The 25,412-nt window shown below is 46.3% G+C and overlaps 1 protein-coding gene across 1 annotated transcript; it reads left to right on the forward strand.

The window, feature by feature from the left end:
• The first annotated feature begins 262 nt into the window (after positions 1-262).
• On the forward strand, positions 263-25,386 carry Cyp27a1 (cytochrome P450 family 27 subfamily A member 1). The gene is made up of 9 exons (XM_075951138.1): positions 263-980; positions 19,122-19,312; positions 22,808-23,007; positions 23,112-23,309; positions 23,426-23,598; positions 24,167-24,333; positions 24,511-24,592; positions 24,674-24,886; positions 25,037-25,386. The coding sequence occupies exons 1-9, from the start codon at positions 723-725 to the stop codon at positions 25,154-25,156; spliced, it is 1,602 nt and encodes a 533-aa protein (XP_075807253.1). The 5' UTR covers positions 263-722; the 3' UTR covers positions 25,157-25,386.
• Positions 25,387-25,412: the final 26 nt, after the last annotated feature.

Raw genomic sequence — 25,412 nt, forward strand, 5'->3', positions numbered from 1 at the left:
TAAGACTGTGTCTTAAAAAACAAAAACAAAAAACAAAACAAAAGAAAAACCCGGGGAAATGAAAACTCAGGAAAACGAAAATAAAATCAAATCTCTAAATCTGCTCTCAACCTGACGGTTGGAAAATCCTGCCTTAGCACAGTTGGGGTAGGAAGGTGTGTGTGGTGGTAGTGGCGATAGGGGCACTGTGTTTTTAAAACACCACTAATAACCGCAATTTTCTGTTTTCCTCCTCCCCGGGCTCACATGATCTTGGCAGCTGGCCAGCTTTAGCTCGCTCAGCTCTACACACAGCCTCAGCCTCCGGGGAACAGCAGTGCGGTACAGGGCCATCTGGAAAAGTGAGGGGCACCAGAGAGGGTCCTTTGCGGGCCAAGCAAAGGCGGGTCTTGCTGGGTGGGGCCTGAGGGTCTTGGAAGTTGACCTCTGTGCTCCAGCTCAGTTAAAAGCCAACCAAGTTCCTAGGAATCCGTGGAGGAGGAAGCTGCTAATGCCAGAGAGCTCTGGTCTTCTCGCTGGGTAACACTGTCAACTTCTGGCACTTATGCTTTCGATAGTTCCTGATTGGAAAGGGTTATGAAAAGAACTGACTGACCTTCTATCGACCGGCTCCCGGGTCACCTTTGCCTTTAAAGCCGCCCGGTCCCAAGAGCCTAGGATTCTGCCTCTGGTTGGGGTACCCAGTCTCTGGATCCAAACTCTTGGCTTCGCAGGCACGATCCATGGCTGCATTGAGCTGCACAAGGCTGAGGTGGGCGCTCCTGGGCACGCGTGTGGTGGGCCGTGGCCTCTGTCCACAGGGGGCCAGAGCCAAGGCTGCAATCCCGGCAGCTCTCCGGGCAGAGACTGTGGAGGGTCCTGGAGGAGGTCAGGACCCGCGGCGGCTGCGCAGTCTGGAGGAGCTTCCCGGACCCGGAGCGCTACGCTTTTTATCTCAGCTATTCCTCCGAGGCTATATCCTGCGTTTGCATGAACTCCAGGTAACCTGGCAGCGGCATAGCCACCTGGGGCTGGTACCGAGATAGAGAAACTGGATGTGGGAGAGAAGTGGGAACTTAGGTCGCCAGAGTCTGAGGCTCCTGCCAAAAACTGGAAGGGTGTGCAAGGTGCAGACAGAACCCTTTGATCTAAAACAAGCAATGAGTGTCGCTAGCGGTTTGACAGACACAAGTTGGGAGAGGAAGGGGTTGTGTTGGGCGAGAATGGCTCTAAATCGCTATAAATTCAAGGCCTGCCAGTCTACATAGCTAATCCAGGGGAGAGGGGAGGGAAGGGGGGGGCGGTGATGAGAATAAACCATTCCCTGCACACCTCTAAACCAAGAAACAAAAGGGCTGAAAAGTTCTCGATTGATTTCAGCTTCTAGAAATTGAGACGCCTGGGGAATGCCTCTGGGCTGGGGACTGAAGCTTTCTCAGAGGGATTTGCACAGGAAGTAATTCTAGCTGGCTTTACAGAAGACTGAGGGAGCTGCACCTTGAATTAATGGAGTTTTGTTCGTTTTTGTTTTGTTAAGACAGTGTTTCCTTAGATAACTTAGGTTGGCTATAACTCTTCTGCCTCAGCCTCCTGAGAGCTGGAATTATGTGTGTGCACCCTCATGCCTGTCTTGGTTAAGGTTTTTATTGCTGCAATGAAACACCATGACCAAAACACAAGTTGGGGAGGAAAGGGTTTATTTGGCTTACACTTCCACATTGCTGTTCATCACCAAAGGAAGTCAGAACAAGAACTCAACCAGGGCGGATCCCAGAAGCAGGAGCTGATACAGAGGCCATGGAAGATGCTGCTTACTGGCTTGCATGCCCTGGCTTGCTCAGCCTGCTTTCTTGAGAATGGCCCCACCTATCATGGGCTGGGTCCTCCCTTCCTCCTAAATGAGAAAATTCCTTACAGCTGGGTCTCATGGAGGCATTTCTTCAACTGAGGCTCCTTGCTCTCTGATGACTCTAGCTTGTGTCAAGTTGACACACAAGACCAGCCAGGACAATGCCATATATATATATTTTTTTAAAAAAAATATATATATTAAAGACTTACTTTAAGAATTATTTTTATTTCTGTGTATGTGTTTTTGAGTGTGTCTGTCTGTTGGCAGAAGAGGATCCCTTGGAATTGGGGTTACAGGTAGCTAGTTTATAGTTACTGGGGATGAGTCTCAGGTCCTGTGGAAGAGCAGCAAAGGAACTGACCTGGTGTGCCTTCCCTCTAGCCCCGTGAATGGTCTTTTAAAGAGTCCAGAGGGCTGCAGTTTTTATTTGTTTGTTTTGTTTTCAAGACGGGGTTTCTCTATAGCTTTGGAGCCTGTCCTGGAACTCACTTGGTAGACCAGGCTGGCCTTGAACTCACAGAGATCCAACTGTCTCTGCTTCCCCAGTGCTGAGATTAAAGGCACGTGCCACCATCGCCCGGCTGAGGGCTGCAGTTTTAGGAAAACTCTAAACAGTGATGGTGTGGATCTGAGCTGTCCCATGAGAAATATAATCAATCTTTGCTGCATGTGCTTGTGGCTGGTGTGATAACACGAGTGTTGTACATCCGTAAAACCCAGTGACAGCAGTACCGAGGAAGGCTGTGTCTCTACAACTTGCTTTGTGTCTGTTAGAATTGGTTCCTCGTCAAACTGTCTCTGCTGAGATGGAAAACTCCCATAGTTGGGTGTCCTTTGGGTGCGCTCCCAAGCCTTTGTCTGTTTTGTTTAATTCTAACACAATGCTGAAAAATGAACAAGTCGTAAAGAAAAAAGTATATTTTGTTCCCAACTTTGGAAACTGAAAGTCCAAACAGGTGGTTCTGTTTAGCCTCTGATGAAAGTCTTGTTACTATATGCATCCTGATGAGTGACATCACATGACAGGCGCTTGCTTGTGATGTACAAGAGAGAGGTCATACAGTAAGAAAGGAGGCGAGAGTATAGGAAGAGACCAGCCTTGCTTTTCTTTTTCTTTTTTGTTTTCCTCTGACACCTTCCTTTTATTTCCTTTGTTAAATTGTTTTTATTGGGCTATATATTTTTCTCCACTCCCCTCTCTTCCTCCCCTCCCCTTCTACCCTCTCCCATGACCTCCATGCTCGCAATTTACTCAGGAGACTTTGTCTTTTTCTCCTTCCTATGTAGATCCATGTAAGTCTCTCTTAGGGTCCTCTTTGTTGTCTAGGTTCTATGGGGTTGTGGATTGTTGGCTGGTTTTTCTTTGCTTTATGTCTAAAAGCCACTTATGAATGAGGACATATGATATTTGTCTTTCTGGGTCTGGATTACCTCACTCAATATGATGTTTTCTAGATCCATCCATTTGCCCGCAAATTTCAAAATGTCATTATTTTTTTCTGATGTGTAGTACACCATTGTGTAAATGTGCCACATTTTCCTTATCCATTCTTCGGTCGAGAGGCATTTAGGTTGTTTCCAGGTTCTGGCTATGACAAACAATGCTGCTATGAACATAGTTGAGCACATGCCCTTGTGGTACGATTGAGCATCCTTTGGATATGTACCCAAAAGCGGTGTTACTGGGTCTTGAGGTAGATTTTTTCCCAACACACATCTTTGAGGAAGACCATATCCAAACCATAGCATTCCATACCACACCACTCCCAATTTCAATATCACAAGGCAAAATGCATTCATTTGTGCCAGTAGTCCCAAAAGTCTTGTTTGAGCACCAAGTCAAAAGTTTAGGGTCCGGCCAGGCGGTGGTGGCGCACGCCTTTAATCCCAGCACTTGGGGGGCAGAGGCAGGCGAATCTCTGTGAGTTCGAGACCAGCCTGGTCTACAAGAGGTAGTTCCAGGACAGGCTCCAAAGCTACAGAGAAATGCTGTCTCGAAAAACAAAAAAACAAACAAAAAAAAGTTTAGGGTCTGATCTGCTACTCAAGACAAACCCCTTTCTTCTTTTCCCCAGTAAAGTTACAAAGTGACCTATGTCCAAGACAATGAGGAGACTGAGAGAAGGGGAAACTGGCCAGAGAGAGAGGTCTTGGAGTCCTGTAAAAGTGAAACCCTTCAGTGTAGACATGCCGTAAAGCCCCAAACCCTGCATGCTTTGCATGCTGGGTTGGGACGCCCCTTTGGATCTCCAGCAGCCTTGCTTGCTGCACTCTACCCTTCTGGAGTCCTAGGTATGGCTCTCCTTGGCCTTTGAAGGAGGACTCTGTGGCGGCCGTGCCCCTCTGCAAAACTCCTGCCTGGCTTCCTAGGCTTGGTTTCTGTTTTTTTTTTTTTTTTTTAAAACATTTATCTCCTTTAGCATGACATGACACGTGTCTGACTCTGTCCTACTATGTGAGTTCCGGGGATAGAACTCAGGTCACCAGGCTTTGCAGCAAGGGTTCTAACCCACTGGGCCAGGTCCCAGAAGGTTTCTTTCTCCTCCTCTCCCTCCTCCTTTCCATCCTCTTCTCCCTCCTTCTCCTTGCTCCTCCTTTTGTCTTTAATCTCTCTGAACCACTGTGGTCCCATAGCTACTGTGCTGTGTGCATCGCGAACAGCAGCTGGGTGGTTGCACGCAGAACGGACGAGCTGAGGTCTAGGGAGGTGGCCGTGCAAAGCGGCCTCCAGGTTCCACCTAGCAGCGTTCTACCCCAGAACCTCTGGATCTGAAGTGAGTGGGACAGCCTGAATAATTTGTGGGGTGCCTTGGGCCTCTCTCTGGGTGCCTTGGCTCTTGAGTGCTAATCTCAGCAAGTAGTACTTCAGCCGCCCGTTGCCACGTCTCCTTTCACTCTTTACGTTTAGCTTCCGTTTCCACATTTTCACCGTCACCCCGCCCCCTCAAGTACACACACCCTTAAGAAGTGCTAGGAAATGAAACCTGGACTTTCTGCAGCCCAGAGAAACAGTCTTTTTTCCTCTCTCTCCATTTTTTAAAATATTTATTTATTTATTATGTATACAATATTCTTTCTGCATGTATGCCTGAAGGCCAGAAGAGGGCACCAGACCTCATTACAGATGGTTGTGAGCCACCATGTGGTTGCTGGGAATTGAACCCAGGACCTTTGGAAGAGCAGGCAATGCTCTTAACCACTGAGCCGTCACTCCAGCCCTTCTCTCCATTGTTTGAGCTGTATGAGCTCTTTTTATTTATTTATTAAAGATTTCTGTCTCTTCCCTGCCACCGCCTCCCATATCCCTCCCCCTCCCCCAATCAACTCCCCCTCTCTCATCAGCCCAAAGAGCATGTATGAGCTCTTTTTTTTAAAATAAAAAGGAAAAACAAACCAACAAACCCAAACCAAAAAGGTATCTTTTCTCATTTTCATGCCAAATCCATTTCCCACTCCCTCCCCTTCTCCCCTCCTCCTGCTCCCTCCACCTCCCCCACCCCCATCCCACCCGCAAACACTGTCTTAATGATAAATTCTACCATTAGGTCATTGCCACTGCTCCTGAATCTTACTGCGTGTGGTTTACCCAAATAACTCCTTCTGTATATTGCTTAGAAATTTCTTTCAAATACCCCAGGTTATCATCTTAAATTTGGCCTTCTCTAAACCCGTGTTCATTCTTTAAAAAATTCTGCTCATGACTGCTTAGCTAGTCTCTAAGAAGACGTAGCTCTTAATCTCCTGAACTTTCACCACAACTGCCTAGGACGCTCTATTTACAGCCGTACAGACGTTTTCTAGCCTGGTCCTCTAAACTCTTTCTATATCAAGACTCATAAAAGTCATCATTTTGTTTTCCTTTGGGTGTCTTGGTTCTGCTGTGTGGCAGAAGTTGGCTGAAAGCCTTGGTGTAACTTAATTGTTCTTTCCTGGGCAGGCACAGCCCCGAGAAGCCTCATCCCTAAAGCCAGACTTGGGGGCTCTCTTACTCAAACCAGGAGATTGTCACACAAAAGGGAAGCTGGCTGGGCATTGGGGGCAGCTGGTTGAGCACAGTTCCTGCTACAATCTTGGATGTCAGAAAACAAGGGACCTCAGAGAAACAGGGCAAGCAGAGGCATGTAGCAGCCACCCGAGAAGCTGAAGATAGCATGCTCAAGGCCCTGGGTTCTGCCAAAAAGAAAGAGAGAAAAAAACCCGGGGCTGGGAAGATGGCTTAGTGGTTAAGAGTACTTGCTGAACGAGCTGAAGATCTGAGGTCTAAGCCCAAACACTCATGAGAGAGAGAAAGAGAGAGAGAGAGAGAGAGAGAGAGAGAGAGAGAGAGAGAGAGAGAGAGAGAAAGAAGAAGAAGAGGAGGAGGAGGAGGAGGAGGAAGAAGAGGAGGAGGAGGAAGAAAAAGAAAAAGAAGAAGAAGAAGAAGAAGCAGAAGAAGCTGAGCATTTAATTTAAGTTACTTCAGAATTGGGTTGGGCAGAGATAGGTGGATCCAAGGAGCTCACTAGCCAGTCAGCCTAGCTGGAATGGGGAACATCAGACTTGGTGAGAAACCCTGTTTCAGGGAAGTAAAGTGGAGAATATAGAACAGGGAACCCTATGGCTTCCTCTAGCCCCCCCCCCAACATGCCTATACCACATATGGTATACATAAAATAAAATAAAAATTGGAAGCCTCTTTGTCTTTGTACCACTGAACTATATATAGCCTGAGGCCTACAATTTTTTCTTTCTAATAAAAAGTAATACCAAACATCTTGGAAAAAATGCAATGTGAACATATGTTAAATTTGCATTTAAATTTCCTTTTAAAAATATTTATTTTAAGCCAGGAGATGGTGGCATATATCTTTAATCCCAGCACTTGGGAGGCAGCAGAGGCAGGCAGATTTCTGATTTCTGTGAGTTCAAGGTCAGCCTGGTCTAAAAGAGCTAGTTCTAGGACAGGCTCCAAAGCTACGGAGAAACCCTGTCTCAAACAACCAAAAAAAAAAAAAAAAAAAAAAAACTGGGCCTTGAACCCCAGTCTTCTGCTCATGTAATAAGTGCTCTTAACTACTGATTTATATCTCCAGCCCCAAATATACAATAAGTTTCTATTAAAATATTTTGAGGATTTATTTTTATTTTATTTATATAAAATAAAATGTATGAATGTATGCCTGGGCACCATGTGTCCAGGAGGTCAGAAGCTGGCAGTGGATCCCCTAGGACAGGCGTTCCAGATTGTTGTGGGTGCTGGGAATAGAACCCAGTTCCTCTGGAAGAGCAGTCAGAGCTCTTAATTGCCGAGCCATTGCTCCAGCCCCTCTATTAAATTTTTACCTTCTAAAAATACTGATCTTGGGGCTGGAGAGATGGCTCAGCGGTTAAGAGCATTGCCTGCTCTTCCAAAGGTCCTGAGTTCAATTCCCAGCAACCACATGGTGGCTCACAACCATCTGTAATGAGGTCTGGTGCCTTCTTCTGGCCTGCAGGCATACACACAGACAGAACATTGTATACATAATAAATAAATATTTAAAAAAAATACTGATCTTGGGCATGACGAGATGTCGTCTAGTCTGTATCTCTTGTTCAACATTCCCTGGTTTGAGATACTCCCCGTGGCCCCCGTCACCCCTGCATGTGTGTGTCATTTTGTGAACTGTTTACATGGCTGAAAGATAGGGTTGTAAATTGAAGGGCTGGCCTGTGTCTACCTCCATCCCCTAAATTCTGAGCGCTGGGGTCTGATGTCCCCAGGTTCAGCCTCTGCCTCGGGTCATTCACTCCTTGTCCTCACTTTTGCTCTAGAATGCTGGAGCTTACCAACAATGCTGTCTGTGTTGTTCTGCCAAGCTTTCTATCAGGCTCCAAGCAGGGCTGCTGTAGGAGTTGGGGGCGGGGCTAAGCAGCGCTCGCAGCTTCCTCAGCGTGCGACCTGCAAAGCCTTGAGTCACGCTCCTCAGATCCTCTGTTGCTCTCACGTCTTCGTATCTCATTGTTTCTCAGGGTTGCAAAATCAGGGGAATTTCCTATTAGGACATCTGGCCCGAGTCTCTGGAGTCTGTGACAACTCTGTCTTCTGACACAAGAATGGACGTTCTTCAGACTGCGAAGCAATCGCGGCACACTTGCACAAAAATGTCTTTTTGTAGGGCTTGTGGCACAACTCTGTGATCGATCTCCTAGCATGCGCTAGGCTCTGGATGTCATCCCCAGCCCTGAAAATTAGTGATGATAAAGAAATATAATAGAAACATGTGAAATGACCATCCACTGGATAATAAATCGTATGTAGCCAAACAGTTGTAGTGAATACAACTGCTGTTGTTTTCTGTCCTGTTTTGTTTTCCAGGTAGGGTATCCAGTTCGCCTGGCCTCAGATCCACTATGTAACTCAAAATCCCCCTGCCTTACTCCTGGCTGAAGTACTGGGATTACCGACGTGGGTCTCACGGTATTGCCCAGGCTGATCCTTAACTCCCGAGCCCAGGCGATCCCTGCCTCAGCCTCCGTGCTGGGATTATAGTGGCGCTTGGTCTGCATGTTCCTTGGTTTAGTTTCCAACATGAACATCTTCATAAGTAAACTGCACACCTTGCCTCTTATCCTGCGTCAGGGTAGCGCCCCCCCCCCCCCGCCTTCCCCGTCCCCCGTCCCCCCCCCCCCCCCCCGTCCCTCCGTCCATGTCCCCCCCCCTGTCCGTCCCCCCCTCCCCCGCTTGCTTGGTTTGATGTGGTGGGAGGCTCCTCCAAGCCCAGATCCAGAACCAGGGGAGGCTGGAATGCTGTTAATTGGTTAACACCTCCGGTTACTTGGAGATGTGGATTCTGCGTCTCTGAGGGGCACTCTGACAGCAATAAGACAGGCGGTCCCATCCGCACTCCCAAGCCTGTGACCCAGAGTGAGCCCTCTTTCTGACATTTGCCAATCAGATTAGGCAAAAGAGCAACCTGTGCCTGTTTACTCTTGTTTATCGGTAACTATCAGCTCTCAAGGCCTGGGTAGTTGACAAGGCAAAATAGGCGTTGGCTTGGTGAGTATACTTTGGTTGTTAGGGCTGCTGGCTGGTGTGAGCAGTATATATGCTTTGCCGAGCTCCTTAAGGGACCCATCACTAAACCAAACAGGGCCCTAGTACTTTTTTTATTCTTATTATTTTTTAGAGTTCAGTGACCTTTTCCTATCTCCTTCCCTTCCTTTCTTTTCCCCTCCCTCCTTCCTTCGTGCAGTGCTGGGGATCAAGCCCAGAGCCCCATTCATGCTCACTCCAGCCCAGAAACCATTCACTAGGATAATCACATACCATGTTGTTTAGTCATTTACCACGCCTTTTTTTTTTTTTGACTCATTGGCTCACGTAGTTGTCACCTTTGAGAGAAACAGTGTTCTTCAGCAGCCCCCCCCCCCCTCGTTTCTTCACAGGGAATCAAATTAGTGCCTTCTAGGCACTGTACTTATAATTTAGCACCACCTCCGGGACCCTAGGCTTTCCGCTCTGAATATGCAGGCTAGCTGCTATGCACCTCTGGGATCCACTGCTCCAACAGTCCTCCCTTTAGTAAAACCACAAAGAGATACTTTTAGGTTTAGAGAGTTTGTTATAGTGTAAAAAGAGAATAAGTCCAAGATGCCGACCCCCTACATCCTTGCCCCACCCACCCAACCCCCAAACACAGGCAATCATAGCTCAATGTGAGTTGCAGGATACCCTCCAGCCTGAGAAGTCCCTTCCTTCCAGGACATTCTGTTCTGCACATGCTTGCTTCCTTTCTTTCCTCTTTCTCCTTCCCTCCCCCTTCCCCTCCTCCTCCTCATTGTCATCATCTGTTGGGGACCAGCCCTGACAGAAAACATTTCTCGTGCCAGAGCGGAGGTGTGGGAATAAAGGAGGCACATTTTACACAACAGTATGGACAGGGAGTTTTAGAGATAATTTACAAGCTGAAAAAAAATCACCCGCACTTACTTTTTAAACAGCTTTTATAGTAAGGTAAACTAAGTGGGGGGTAACTCAAAGTTTTCTTTAACATTATTTTTTTAGGTAACAAAAAATAACTTAGGTCACGTTTTGTCCATGCCTGTTTTGTCACACAGATTAAAAAACACCTCTTTTCCAGGCAGCCTCCTAATTTACAATAGAAGGAGCAAAACGACATTAGCATATCCTGGCCACTTGTTTAGGACGGCGTAGGGTTGTTTTTAACTATCAAAAGCCAGGCAACTACCTTGTTCTGTGTGGCAGGTACAGATTGCGCCTTGTAGGTAACTCAAAATTCTCTGACCGTCTGACCGTGTAAAAAAATTGGCCTGTGTAATTCGGCCCCTACAGCCATCCTTTTGTTTTCCGAGACAGGGCTCCCCTGTGTAGTCCTATCTGTCCTGGAACTCACTCTGTAGACCAGGCTGGTCTTGAACTTACAGAGAGCCACCTGCTTTTGCTCCCCCAGTGCTGGGACTAAAGGCATGCGCCACTGTGCCTAGGTTTGAACCTGTTTCCTAAAAGGAATAGGGCAAGAAGTCTCAGGACACTTCAGAATCTAGTGAAATAGGACCAATCAAAAAGTTGCCTTGAGGTAGCTCCAGCCAGGCTTCTGATTCTGTCCTCTTCCTGAAGGGTCAGAGAGTTCATTAAAAATTCATAGTCTGAGGTTCAAGGTGTTGTTAGCATAGATATTTACAAAGCTGGCAGGTTGGAGGTCATTCCCTTAAATCTGCCCTTGGCCTTTTAACCAGAACGACTAAAAAAAGTTCTGAAACAGGTCACTCTTCTCAGAAGACTTGGTTAATTTTACTAATAAGGGTTTGTGCCAAATCCGCTCTGTTTGTTTTAGGCAACATCTGACTACAGTGTACACAACCATGATCCTGTGAAGGTTAGTCAAGCCTGTCTAGAAGATATATTTGAGCACTTTCTTTCTGGAATAAACTAGAGCTGTTGCCAATCCCATGCATCTGCTCAACTGGCCCTAACTGGCTGCCAACCTTCAAAGAAGCTTTGACAAGGCTGTGTATGGTGATGTCTACCTTTAATCCCAGCACTTGGGAGTTAGAGGCAGGTGGATGTCTGTGTGTTTGACACCAGCCTGGAGTACATAGAGAGTTCCAGGACAGCCAGGACTATATAGAGAGACCCTGTCTCAACAACAAACAAGCTGGGACAAAAAACAAACAAACAAACAAACAAAAAAACCCAAATAGCTAAAGAGGTCAACAGGAGAGTGAGATAGAAGAAGTCAAATCAGAAAATCGATCGTGTCCTGTTGTCTTTCATGGAGGCGAAGCCTTTCTGAAGTCTGGCTGTTGGGGAGTTTCTATGAGTTCTAGAATACAGATTCTTCATTGGCCATTTGTCAAGTTAGAAATTGGTGGTTATGTGGTAGTTTGACTGTAATTGGCCCCCATAAATTCACAGGGAGTGGCACTATTAGGAGGTGTGGCTTTGCTGGAGTAGGTATGGCCTTGTTGGAGAAAGCGTGTGGCTGTGAGGGTGAGCTTTGAGGTCTCATATATGCTCAAGATCCTGCCCAGTGAGACAGTCTACTTCCTGTTGTCTTCTGATCAAGATACAGCCAGCACCATGTCTGCCTACATGCAGCTATGATCCCCACCGTGGTGATTATGGACTGAACCTTTGAACTGTAAGCTGCCACCTCAATTAAATGTTTTCCTTTATAAGGGTTGCTATGGCCATGGTGTCTCTTCACAGCTATAGAAACCCTAACTAAGACATGATAGAAACCCAGATTAGATGCAGTATGGACAGGCACTGAAAGAGAGATCATAGTCTCTTCTATGACCCCTCCCTGATCTACCAGGACTGACTCCCAGCATCCTCTAAAACAGGGGTGTTGCTCTTCTCCCATTGTTCAGTGTTTGGTCTACATGTGTCCTGTGTTTGTCTCAAAGTGGCTCAGTGACTTCTTCCCTACATCCCTTCTACCATCTTAAACCATCACATCTGCCATATGGACTACATGAGAACCATTTTAGGGTTTGCCACTTCCCCGGACTTCATCGTCGTCGTCTTCTGGGCTTGGTCCCATTCAGCAAGCAGAGCTAACCATTCACACTTGTCTTTGCTATTTCCAGATTCTCATAGTTTTGGTTCCCAGAGTGTAGGCATGGCATGAAAAGGAGTTGAGTGTCTATCACAGATTGTTGCTGTGTCTCCTTGCTTTGGGCACTACAGTCTCTTGCCTCTGTGGCCTAGGATAGAACTAGCATGGATTCCTGCACTCTGAGCTACAGACAGTGGTAAACCATCTTGTGGATTCTGGGAATAGAACCTGGGTCCTCTGGAGGAGGAGCCGGTGCTTTTAACTGCCAAGCTGTCTCTCCAGCCCCTTCATTGGAGAGAAGAACATATGCAGTTGGGTAGTGAGGTCCTACTGGGCTCAGTGCCCACTACTGCATAAAACCAGCCTATACCTTAGCCCCAGAACTTGGGAGGTGTAGTCTACATAGCATATTCCAGACCACTCAGGGCTCTCTAGTGAGATTCTGTCTAAAGAAAAAAAAAAGCAGGAATGAAGCCTGTGCCTGGCTTACCAGGCCCTGTGTGGCCTAGGCTGTGTGGTATCCCCATGGGCAAGCATTTTTCTTTTTTCTTTTTCTAGAGAGTTTGAAAAATCAACAATCGTTTCCTCTTTCCTCCCCACCCCTCTCTTCTCTATCCTCCTCCTCCTCCTCCTTCTTCTTCTCTCTCTTTCTCCCCATCTCTCTCTCCTCTTTCTCCTGGCTATAAGAGTATCTATATATCTCTTTCTTTTTCTTTTCTTTTCTTTTTTTATTTTTGAGACAGGGTCTCATGATGTAGCCCTGGCTAACTTGGAACCTACTGTGCAGACTGGGCTGGCTTCAAACTCACAGAGATTCACCTGCCTCTGCCTCAAGTGCTGGGGACATAGACGTGTGGCAACATGTTCAAACTAAAGGGTATCTTAAGTAGAAAGAAGAAAACGGTGTCAGGGCTGTGAATATAACCCAGTGACCTGGGCACTTAGCCAGCCAGCATCCCCAAAGCTTTAGGCTCATTCACCAATACCCTCGTCATCTCAAAATTTAGACAAGATTACTCTTTTCCTTATTGAGAGAATATTTTTCATACCTTACATTCTAATCAAAATACATTTCAGTTTTATTCTTTGCATATAAAATTATCTATGGTAATTAGCTTGGTGGAGTCCTAGTACCTTTTGAGTGAAAATCCAGGAAGATACCAACCAGGACTGGAATTTTCCGTGTTACCAATTCCCAGAAAAACATGAATCCAAACACATGATCTTTTCTATAAAACTTAAGAAGCCAAAAATACATGAATCTCTATGACTGTTTTCAGGGTTTTTTGTTTTGTTTGTTTTGTTATTGCTTTGAAAACCGGGTTTCTTTGTGTAGCCTGGCTGTCCTGGTTGTCCTGGAACTCACTCAGTAGATGAGGCTGGCCTTGAACTCACAGAGATCCACCTGTTTCTGCCTCCTGAGTGCTGGAATTAAAGGTGTGTACCATCACCACCAATCTTTTTTTTTCTTCCAGTTTTAAACTTAGATGTTTTATACCTGTTACCTGCTTTAATGTGATTTTAGGACCTCTTAAGGTGTGTGAGAAGTTTATATGTTTATGTAATTGATTTAAGCTGTTATGTCTAGATTCATTATTGTTGGACCCTAGAGTCCAATCACTGAGGAGGAGTCACCCCAAGAGACCATCTCTCACACCACAGTTGATGTAAAAGCGTGAGGATTTTAGCAATTCTGTCATGATAGGGTCTTTCAGCATTCGAGAGGCCAGAAAGACCTCAAATAGCTGGTACAGGTTACTTTTAAAGGAAAAAGCCACAGAAACAAGGGAGGTGTCTGGGGGTTGTTCTTTAACTATTATGATTGGCTTATGCAAAAGGGGCGATTACCAATAATTGGCTGGAGAGTGGTTGCCAGATCAGATGAGGTAAGAGGGAACATCTGAGGGTCACTTTGCCCCTTTCCCAGGGACTGAGTCAAAACACCAGGAACTGAGTCAACACCTAAGGGCTATCTTGCCCCTATTCAAAAACTGAGTTCTAGTTGGAGAACATTCACAAGGACTCAGGGAGATGGAAAGTTCCCAACATTTCAGTATGTGCATGTATAGTTGTTAGGTCCTTGGTTCCCCGGGAGGGAAGAGCACTGCTGCTGAGACCGAGAGGGCTCAGAATTGTCCTCAGAATTGTCTTAAAGTTTTACAGTTACGAAAACTGAACTGAGAGATGCTATTTCCTTGCCGAAGAAGTTAACTTGCTACACAGGATGCAGGAAACAGGGTATTAAGCTTTCATTTGCCTATTTACTCTTAGGTCACAGGTAGACTTCTGTGATCTAAAATAACCAGCACAAGAAAGTTGCGTGCCTACCCTGTATTTTGTGCTGCCAGCTTTGGTGTGTGCTTTCCTCCTGCCAACAGTATTAGTCTTGTTTATCAAAGAGTTACAGCAGAGATCATTTTGTTCTAGGCTGGAATTATAGTTTTATGACTTTGGGTCAAGCCCTGACACTGTAAAACATCTAGCAGAGATAAACATGACCTTCCAGCTGGGACACGGAAGTACGCTAATGACTCTGAAGACATTTTCATTTTTAGTTTAGCAACCAATTTAGGCTAACTTGTTTATTGAAAGGTTATTTTTTTATGTGAACACAAGGCATTTGATTTAATTCAACACTGTTAGTTTATATGTTCTCTCAACTATAAACTTTTAGCTGAAAAGAAGCTATTAGAAGATTTGTCATGTATGTAGATACATTTAATATGTACATGAAAGTGACACATGTAAACAAACACATACGTATGATCTTTTGCTTCTAGTGGTGAAATAGAGTAATACAGTAATAGAAAATTTCAAATTCAGAAGAAGACTATATGTAGCCTAGGTTGGTCTCTATTTTGCAATCCCCCTGCCTTAGCCTCTGGAATATTGGGACTGCAGGTATCCCTGACCACCATTTTTAAAAAATCTTTTTAAAAAGATTTTATTTATTATGTATACAGTGTTCTTCCTGCATGTACACCTGCAGAAGAGGGACCAGATCTCATAGATGGTTGTGAGCTACCATGTGGTTGCTGGGTCTTGAACTCAGGACCTCTGGAAGAGCAGCCAGTGCTCTTAACCTCTGAGCCATCTCTCCAGTCCCTGACCACCATTTTTATGCACTCAGTGTTTGGATAAAAGAGTTCTAATGGGGACAGGGAGAGGATGAACCACATGTGACCTTTTGTTTTGTATCTGTCTTCTTTTCTTATCGTAGGTTCTTAAGATTTGTTCAAGTTAAACCAGGAGGTAGGTGGTGGTGCATGCCTTTAATCCCAGCACTCGAGAGGCAGAGGCAGAGAGGCAGAGTCAGAGAGGCAGACAGATCTATCTCTGTGAGTTCTAGTCCAGCCTGGTCTACAGAGCTAGTGCCAGGACAGCCAGATCTACACAGAGAAACCCTGTCTCAAAAACAAAGCAAAACAAAACAAAAAAAGATTTATCCAAGTTATGGCTTGAGTCAGTACTTTGTTTTATGACCGAACAATACCCTATTGTGTGTCTATAGCTTGGTTATCTGTTTCTCTATCTATTGGTGGATATCTAGGCTGGCCTACCATTTGCTGTTAAGTTTCTGTAAACATTGTGGACAAGTCTGTGTGGAGATGTTTTCATTTCTTGTCTACACAGGACTGGAATTGCTGGGTCACATATTATTCCATGTCAAACTTTTTCACAGCAAGTATCTCTTTGTTTTGTCTCCTAGCAACATGTGAGGGTTTCAATTTGTCCTTTATCAGTGCTAATTTCCTGTTCATTTCTTTTGTTTGTTGAAGTTTTTAAGCTATCGTTCTTACTGGGCATAAAAATGATAAAATATTGTAACTTTGATTTAGGGTGTGTGTGTGTGTACATGTATAAGTGAAAGCACATGTGTAGGTCAGAGGACAGACCCCCCCCCCTTTTTTTTGGTTTTTCAAGGCAGGTTTCTCTGTGTTAACTGCCCTAGCTGCCCTTTAGACCAGGCTGACCTCGAACTCACAGAGATCCACCTGCTTCTGCCTTCCTAGTGCTGGGATTCAAGGTGTGAGCCACCACCGCTGGCTCTTTTTTTTTTTAAAAAAAAAAAAACAAAACAACAACAATAAAAAGACATCTACAAAATAATTAGGAGGTAGTTTTGTAACATATATAATTCACTTCTCAGCTGTCTGTCTGGCACACTGGGATGTGGACTGTGCTCAGGTGTTCTCTGCAGTGTTTACTGCCATTCGCTTGTGTCCAGGATGGGACAGGAGCTTCCTGTTCCACAGGTGAATGCTGATGAGCTCCTCACTCTCCGTCTCGGGAGCTCCACCAAGTGAGGGCTGGTTCTCTCATTCATCCTAATGACACGTTAGCTCAGCAAGGCCACTCTGAGGCAGCACTCTGTGAGGGCTCTGGAACCGGCCAGCTGGCTCGGGTTACCTCCTAATGTTCGGCCCATGGGGCAGCACACGTCTCTCAGCAAGTATCCTGATGTCTTTCTAAAATAAGTCCTTACATAAGGAGGTCCTTGCTAAGTGCCACCTAGTAAGCTGAAGGAGAGAAGTCTAAAGGAAAAAGGAAGAAACTGAAACCCCTGCCCTGAGAGCCAGGAAACCTCAGAAGCTATGGGTTGCAGGGAAGGCACTTGTGGCCAGCTCAGTGGCTATTTGTCTAGTCTTTCTTTTCAAAATGGTTATTATTTTATGTGTATGTGCGTCTTGCCTACATGCATGTCTGTGCAACGTGTGCATGCCTGGTGCCTGTGAAGGCTGCAAGAGGGTGTCAGCTCCCCTGTAACTGGACTTACAGGCAACTGTGAGTCACCATGTGGGTGCTAAAAATCCATCCTGGGTCCTCTGAAGAGATGGCTCTTCCCATTGAGTCACCTCTTCAGTCCCCATACTAAGTCTTTTTAAAGTAATTTTTCCTGACTCCAAGATTGTGGTAGAAAATTTGGAAAATTAGTCACAGTATAAAGAAGAAAGTAAATGTCTCCACAAAGCACCATTGTCACTGCAGACACTCTCTACGACTGTTTACATTGTAATAAAAATGTTACATCAAGTTTTTTTTTTCTTTTTTGTTATGTGGGCTAGGCTGGTCTTCTTGCCTCTGCCTCCCAAGTGGCACACATCTAGCTCCACTTTTAGTGGTCTGTGTCCTTGTCCTCTCCCCTGACCCCTAGGGACTATACTCTGGTCCTCTGTGTGCTAGGCAAGAACTCTCCCACTCACTCAGCTTGCTTCAGAGATCCCCTTTGTTCACCTTCCAAGGCCAGAACCAGGTGGGCTGCATTATGTGGTGTGTGGGAACCCAAACTCTGCTGCTCTTGCAAGGGCTTTAAGCATTGAGCCATCTCCCCAGCTCCAGCCCTGTTTTCTTAGGCAGAAGCTCTACATTCTTTTTTGACTCCCTACTCTGGGTTTCTTTCTGTGTTAGTACAGGAGGGCCACTTTGTGCTTTTTTAGTTGATATCGTATTCCATTCTGTGACTATCCTGTACTCCACTTGTGAAGTTATGGTGATTTTTATAAATATCAATAATCGTCCTCCAAAATAGAGACAAGCCATGTGAGACTCCCACCAGCCAGGCGTGTACACTCTGACTTTCCTAAGGGGAAATAGGAGTAGTCGCTGTGCTTGAACAGTTCAGGATCCTATCACACCCACCACGACCGTGTCCCTGGGAGGTGGACATGTGAACAGATGGATGTGGGGGTCTTGTCAAGACTGGCTTCTGAGAAGTGGGCAGCCTTGTTAACTCAGGGTGGGTTCTGGACCACTGGAATGGGAGCAATTATATTGTAGTGATCTGAAGACAACCAGGAAGACTGACATTTTTACAGGTCAAGTGGTGTTTCCTTTTGGAACCTCAGAAGTGAGTCTCTTGTCTGTAAATCTGAGCTGTAGTGAGTTCTGTAGCAGAGCTGACTCAGCTCTCTTGTCTCCAGCAACAATTGGGAAAGAGGAAGTGACTTGAAAACCCCAGGGTTTTATTCTCTTTCAGTATGTGAGTGTAACTCAGCTAGTAAATTCTGCTTCACACCTGTAGGTTCCTTTGAGGAGCCCTCCCCGCCCCATCTTCTTTTCTCTCTCCTTTTCAGTAACTGTCAATATATTGCAGCAGCCAGGGCTTTGTGCAAGGTCAGCAAGCTTCCCGCCACTGGATGCTCCTAGCCCTTAGCGAAGCCAGTTTCCCAGATCCTAAGAGTACCAGTTAGCAAGTGCCTTAGAAAGTTTAGGATGCAGCCATCTGTGTGCAGGGTCTTGTGCGCGCTAGGCACCATCCCCACCCTGGAGCTACACCCCTGGCCTTAGAAAAGACTTAGGAATTAGATAAGCACTCATTACTTTTGTTGTTGTTACCAAAAAACAAAACAAAACAAAAAACCCCAAACAACCAACAAACAAATACAGCCTACTTCATATTTGACCCTGAATGTCTCAACTCAAGTTATGCTTTTCTTAGAATTCCTAATTGTGTTTTTTTTACCTTTCTCTTGGTAATTACATTTATTTTCAACTCAATGAAACCGGAAGCTACAGTAGATTTATTTCTTTAACTTTAAACATTTTTCTATTTATCTAAAAATTTAAAGTTTTTTTTCTGTATTTATTTGTTGTATATGTGCATATATGTGTGTGCATGGTGTGGTATATATATGTGTGTGTGTGTGTGTGCACATATTTCAGTGTGTGTGTTTGTGTGTGTGTTTATAGGTCAGAGGACAACATGCAGAAATTAGTTCTCTCCTACTATGTGGGTACTGACCTTCAAACTCAGGTCACGGTTTGATGGCGAGCACCTTATCCACTGAGCCGTCGCCCTGGCCTTATTTATCTTATTGTCTACATTGCTATGCAGAGTGATGGGTTTTATTATGCCGTTTTCATACGTAATATGTCATTGTACTTTTTTGCTACGGTAGAGTTAAATGCTAAGAAGGAACTTTAGGCTTACACAGTTTCCCTAAAACAGCTGTCTGCACATAACGTGCACCAGCCCCCACCCTCAGTTTCCCACACATCCATACTCCTCCCTAGGCCTCAGATCCTCCCACCCCTTACAGGCAACATTGGCATCAATAGTCTTGTTCTTTTTCTGTCTCTGTCTGCAGAACCACTGGCCACCGCTCTGCCTTTCCTTGTGCGCAGGGCACGTTTGTACCGCCCACTGGTTCTGATGTGGCCGTTAGACCCTCTCCCACTCCATTTCTCCTTCCAGAAATGCCATCCCGACTGGACTCCAGTTATTCCACTTTGGTTAACACCCACAGGCGCTGAACACGGTCAAGTATGGTCCGATGTGGACAACCTCCTTTGGGACTCAGACCCATGTGAATCTGGCCAGCGCCCCGCTCTTGGAACAAGTGATGCGCCAGGAGGGCAAGTTCCCCATACGAGACCGCATGGAGCAGTGGAAGGATCACCGGGACTACAAGGGCCTCAAATATGGCATCTTCGTCACGTGAGCCGGGGCTTAAAGCGGCTGGGGCCTGGCCACAGAGGACCAGAAGGAAAGAGAGTAGGCACAAGGAGCCAATCAGATGCAGGGCAGAGCAGGGCCTTCCTGCATCCCCTGAGCCTGCCGCTTGCCTAGAAAGTAGCCCTTGGGGCGGGTTGAAATCCAGGGACCAGCCACTGCGTGTTCTCCCAATACTTCGTGCTATTTTGGACAAGCAAATCATTTCCTTTTTCTTGTTTTTGTGTTTCAGATCTGTGCTAGAGGGTGTTTGAACTAAAAACACCAGCAAGGCCTTTTCAGATTTGTTTGTGGTAGTAGGGATTGGACCTGAGGCCCCACCTGCTAGACACTTGTTCAACCACTGAGCTACACCCCAGTCCCTGTGTAACTTTTAAGTTTTGAAGCAGGGTGTCTATCAGGGAATTGTCAGGAATATCTTGAGATGACAGGCTGCATCCATTTAGCCACTAGGCCTGGCTTTGGATCCATTTTTCTGCATTATAGTTGAACATACATCAATATGTAGTTGAGAAAGTATTATTATCATTTGGTTGGGAGAGCTCCATTTAATTTCATGAAATATGTCTCAGAGTGTATTGTATTCCACACAAATCATGGGCTATAACTTCATGGATGCATCCCACATTCATGAAGATAGACAGGGATTTCAGTTGTGCCTAGAAAGGTTATGATTATTCTAGCAGAGACACTTGAAGGATGGAGTGTTATTTACTTAGGAGCTCATAGAGGTGGGCGATGGGATTATCGGTTGATACGCCTATTATTGGTTGTAATTAGGTATGTTCAGATGTCTCTTAACTGTGTCAGTGGAACTCCAAAAATAGTGAGTGGCTTTTCCCATCATGCTTTGGTATAGCTCCCACATTGGTTGTACCCATGCATTTGGACAATGCCAGACACCAGGCTGGCCTCTGTACAGCAAGGGTCTCGTTTGACCATTTCAGCAAGCCCAGGAGTGGATAGTATTACTTTACACTTTACAGACAAAGGAACGAAGTCAAAAGAGGTTTTACATCACATGTCAGAGGTGATACCCCTAGCCAATAGCAAACTAGAGTCTGGATTATATAAGCCTCGATACTTCAGAAAGAAAATGACCTGGTCATAGGCTCACTGTAGCTACCTCTGATGTCTACAGGTTTAGTCTCTGGGGTTTCCTTTCTTGTTTCTGTCTCCTTCCCAGGTGAACAGTTTCCTAACTAAGATAATAATTCTTGGGATCTTTGTTCCAAATCCTGAAACTAGAGAATAATGTTTAAGATCTCTTTAGCCTCCCTGACCCTGTGGACTAGAGAGAGGCCGCCTGGATCTGCCCTGGCAACTCAGTTGAACATGATAGGACCCTCTGGGGGTCTAGTCCTGCCTCTTACCCCAAAGCCAGTTTTCTATGTGTGTCATTTAAAGGTGACTTTGTGCTAGGTGAGTAGCTCACGTCTCCAATCCAGTACTGAGGAAGTGGAGGCAGGAGGATCATGAATTCAAGGGCAGCCTGGGCTACGTGAGACCTTGTCTCAAACAAATAAACAAACACCAAATAATCGATAAATAAAAGTTATTTTTCAAAGCTATGCTGCTTGTTTCTCCTGCCTTGTTTTAGCACATCTGTCTTTAGAATCTTATTTTACAAAGCAGCGCTCCCCGCAGGGAATTGCTTCTGACTGGGCCTTTGTTAAGGGTCTGCATGTTGAGCTTGAAAGAGCCTCAACAACCCCATGGGTCTGCTTTGATTGTCATTAAACACTCTTAGTTTATTTTAGGGACGGCCTTCCTCAAACACAAACAAAGTTCCTGGGAGGTAGGGTTGAGGCTTATTTCAAAATTTTAAATTTCTTTATATTTTTAAGATTTAAAAAAATTCTCTGTGTGTGGGTATTTTGCCTTCATGTGCATCTGTGTACGGGGGTCATGCATTGCTCGCAGATGCCAGTAGATCCCCTGGAACTGGAGTTACCGGTGGTTGTGAGCCAACATGGGGGTGCTGGGAAGTAAACCTCTGCAAGAACAGCCAGTGCTCTGAGCCTCTGAGCCATCTCTCCAAACCATTTTTTTTTCCTTTTTAAAACCTAATTGTTGGGCTGGAGAGATGGCTCAGAGGTTAAGAGCACTGACTGCCCTTCCAAAGGTCCTGAGTTCAGTTCCCAGCAGCCACATGGTGGCTCACAACCATCTGTAATGGGATCTTGTGCCCTCTTCTGGCCTGCAAACGTGCATGAAGGTGGTACACTGCATAATAAACAAACAAACAAAAAACCTAATTGTCTAAAATTTTGATAGTAGTATTGGTTTTGGTTTGTTTGCTTCTTTGTTTGAGACAAGATCTCATGTAGTCCGGGCTAGTTTTAAACTCATTATTCAGCTGACCTCAGAGATCTTGATTCTCCTGCCTCAGCCACTTGAGTTCTGGGATTACAAGTATGTACAAGTATGCCTGGCTAATTAATAGTAATTGTTGTTATAAAATGCAATTTCCAGTTCTCAGTACTGAAGTGCTAAGTGTCCCCCTCAGTTCCGTTCTGCTCTTCTAAGCTGTCAGTGCTGTTAACTCGGTCTTCACACTCACTTTGCCGGAAGTGTGCAAGCACGCACAGCTGGGGGTCTTCACTTGGGTTTTGTGGGTCTCCTTTCCCCACGCCCCGAACTAAGAACTGCATGGGTGCTTAGAACCCTAGTAGCAGGGGAACCCCAACTTGCTCCCGTTTTATTCCTCAACCTCCTCACAGAAGGCCTGGGTGTAGCTCTTATCATTTCACATACAGAAGATTCCGGAGTTACATAGTTCAAAGATGCTTACTAAACACCATGTGCCAAGCACTCATCTGGGTACTCAAACAACCCTTTTATGGCAGGCTTTGGGTCATCCTTCGCAGACAGAGGTAAAACCCAAGCACATGGCTGTTGAGCCTTTCCTGAGGTCGCCCAGTCAGTCCTCAGTAAACCTGTGATTTTTGTTCGTTTGTTTTTGTTTGGAGATAGGATATTGTTCTGGAGTCCAGGTGGGTCTCCCACTTAGGATAGCTCAGCCAATACCTAGGGAATTCGGGTATGTACCGCCAGCCTTGGCTAGACCTATGATTTGACCCTAGGTCATCTGGTTCCAGGTCATCTTACCCATGCACACAGTGCTGTGGTGGGGCTCTGAGGTTTTGTGGTCCATGCTGTCTTCCTTCTTAAAAATCCACTCACCCTGGACAGGGTCTCATGAAGTCCAGGCAGCACTCAAAAACAGTTTTTTTAGTAAAGGGTTCTCTCAAACTCCTGATCCTCCCAGCTTCAGCTTCATGGTGGGATCACAGGGGTATGCAGCCACGCTAGGCAGTTCTGTGGTTCTGAGATCATGTCAGTTATAGTCGGTGATGGCCTCATTCTAAATTCCAGAAGTCTGAGATTTCCACAACTCTCTGGGGACCTTGGGGGCAGGTGGGAGATAGCATGTATTCAAATCCCATGCTCACCTGTGCTGTTCTCGGCACTCCCCAGACAAGGAGAGCAGTGGTACCACCTTCGTCAGGCTTTGAACCAGCGGCTGCTGAAGCCCGCCGAGGCTGCACTCTACACAGATGCTTTCAATGAGGTGATTGGTGACTTTATAACCCAACTGGACCGGGTGCGGGCAGAGAGTGCATCCGGGGACCAGGTGACAGACATTGCTCACCTCCTCTACAACTTTGCCTTGGAAGGTACCCTTGCTGGGAGAGGCTGGGGGCAGGAATGGGCGTTAATGAGAACCTTGGATTCTCAGGCCCCTAGCTCTGCCTGCTGTGACAGCCTCTGTACTTCTCAGCCATCTGCTACGTTCTGTTTGAGAAAAGGATCGGCTGCCTGGAGCCCACCATCCCCGAGGACACTGCCACCTTCATCAGATCTGTTGGGCTCATGTTCCAGAACTCAGTCTATGTCACTTTCCTTCCCAAGTGGACTCGTCCTTTTTTGCCCTTTTGGAAGCGATACGTGAATGGCTGGGATAACATTTTTTCCTTTGGTGAGCTGTCCCAATCTGGGGCCAGGGAAGGAAGCTGGCTTCTCCCATAACTGCCTTCACACTCCCTGCCTTTAAGATGGTTTAAACTCACTCTCTGTTCTCCATGACCCCTGAAGGGAAGAAGCTGATTGATCAGAAAGTTAAGGAGGTAGAAGCCCAGCTACAGGCAGCTGGGCCAGATGGCGTCCAGGTATCCGGCTACCTGCACTTCCTGTTGACCAATGAATTGCTCAGTCCTCAGGAGGCTATCGGCACCTTTCCTGAGCTGCTCCTGGCTGGCGTGGACACGGTACTTAGGAAGGCTGACAGGGAAGCCAGGGACTCCCTGATTTTATCCTGTACTGGTCCCACCCCACCTCCCGACACTCACTCTGGCCTTTTTGTCAGGGGAATTCCATCAGTGTCTGGGCCCCTGGGTCTTTTTCTTTGTGTCACTCTCTGTGTCTTTGTGTCTGTGTCTATGTCTGTCTGTCTGTCATCTGTCTATGACAGTTGGGAGATTCCATCCCACAGGATTCCAATTCTCTTGCTGCAGTTTAGATGGGGAATTGGAGACTTGTCCACAAGCACCCTCTGTACCTAGGGCGCTCATTTCTAGCATTTTTTGGTTGCATAATCTCTCCTTGTTATCATTCCATCTGTAGCTGAAATACAACCTTCCTCCATATTGGTCTTTATTCAACCTGTGGATTCATGCTTAGCACAGAGATCCCCAGGAACCCTCATCTCTTTTTCTTGCCATCTTGGTGGCAAGGCAGCTTTCTTATAGCCTCTCACAGACCCTCCCCCCACTTATCTAGCCTCTCCCCTAGAAATTGCTCCCTTCCTTCATCTTTCTCTCCCATTCTATCTCCTAGACATCCAACACACTGACCTGGGCCCTGTATCACCTTTCCAAGAACCCAGAGATCCAGGAGGCCTTGCACAAGGAAGTGGTGGGCGTGGTGCCCTTTGGGACGGTGCCCAAGCACAAGGACTTTGTCCACATGCCCCTGCTCAAAGCTGTCATTAAGGAGACCCTGCGGTAGGACATGATTCCATGTGCATAGGGTCTATATGGGGATTATAATCACACAGTAATGGGAAGTGGCTAGGGACAAGAGTGATATGGGAAGAGAGTCTTCGCGCCAGAAAGCCGGGGATAAGTGGGACACCCTTCACCCAATCTAGAAACAGAGCCTAGACTTTCTTTTCTCTACAGCCTCTACCCTGTGGTCCCCTCAAACTCCCGAATCATCACAGAAAAGGACATTGAACTCAATGGCTTCCTTTTCCCCAAGAATGTGAGTTGCCCTGGAGTGCCCCGTTGCCCAGGAGTGCCTGTTACCCTTGCTGATGGTCACACTGCCATTCTTCCTCCATAGACCCAGTTTGTGTTTTGCCACTATGTGGCATCCCGGGATCCCAGTGTCTTTTCTGAGCCTGAGAGCTTCCAGCCTGACCGATGGCTGAGGAATAAAGGGACTGAAAACTCCAGGATCCAACACCCATTCGGTTCCGTGCCCTTTGGCTACGGGGTTCGGTCCTGCCTGGGCCGAAGGATTGCAGAACTGGAAATGAAATTGCTGCTCTCGAGGGTGAGCAGGGATGTGGAGAGGGTTGTGTGGCTCAGGTAAGATGAAGGGATTGAGGGAGAGGAGGGGCAGGGAGGTCCAGGGTAGAAGTCCACAGAGGGAATAGGAATTGGAGCTCAAGATTCCAGTGGCCCTGTCCTCTCTCCCTGCCAGCTGATACAGCAGTATGAGGTGGCTCTGGCTCCTGAGATGACGGAAGTGAAGTCTGTGGCCCGCATTGTCCTGGTTCCCAGCAAGAAGGTGAACCTGCACTTTCTGCGGAGACAATGCTGAGCTGGGCTCCTGCCTCCATGGGGCTTGGCCAGAAGCCCTGGATAGCAGTCTCTGGCCGGTCTCATGTCACATGTAAGGCTACCTGATTGACAGGGGAGCTCTATGCCTTTCCCATAGACCCCAAATGTCTGGCACGATCTCTGCTGAGCAGCACGTACTGGAGACAGTAAAGCACCTTGTATCACGCAGCAATCCTTGGGTACAATTTGAAATAAAATGTAAAGTTCCAATTTGGGGGGCTCTCTGTTGTTCTTTT

This window comes from Microtus pennsylvanicus, chromosome 17, assembly GCF_037038515.1.
Source record: "Microtus pennsylvanicus isolate mMicPen1 chromosome 17, mMicPen1.hap1, whole genome shotgun sequence".
Lineage (NCBI taxonomy): Eukaryota > Metazoa > Chordata > Mammalia > Rodentia > Cricetidae > Microtus > Microtus pennsylvanicus.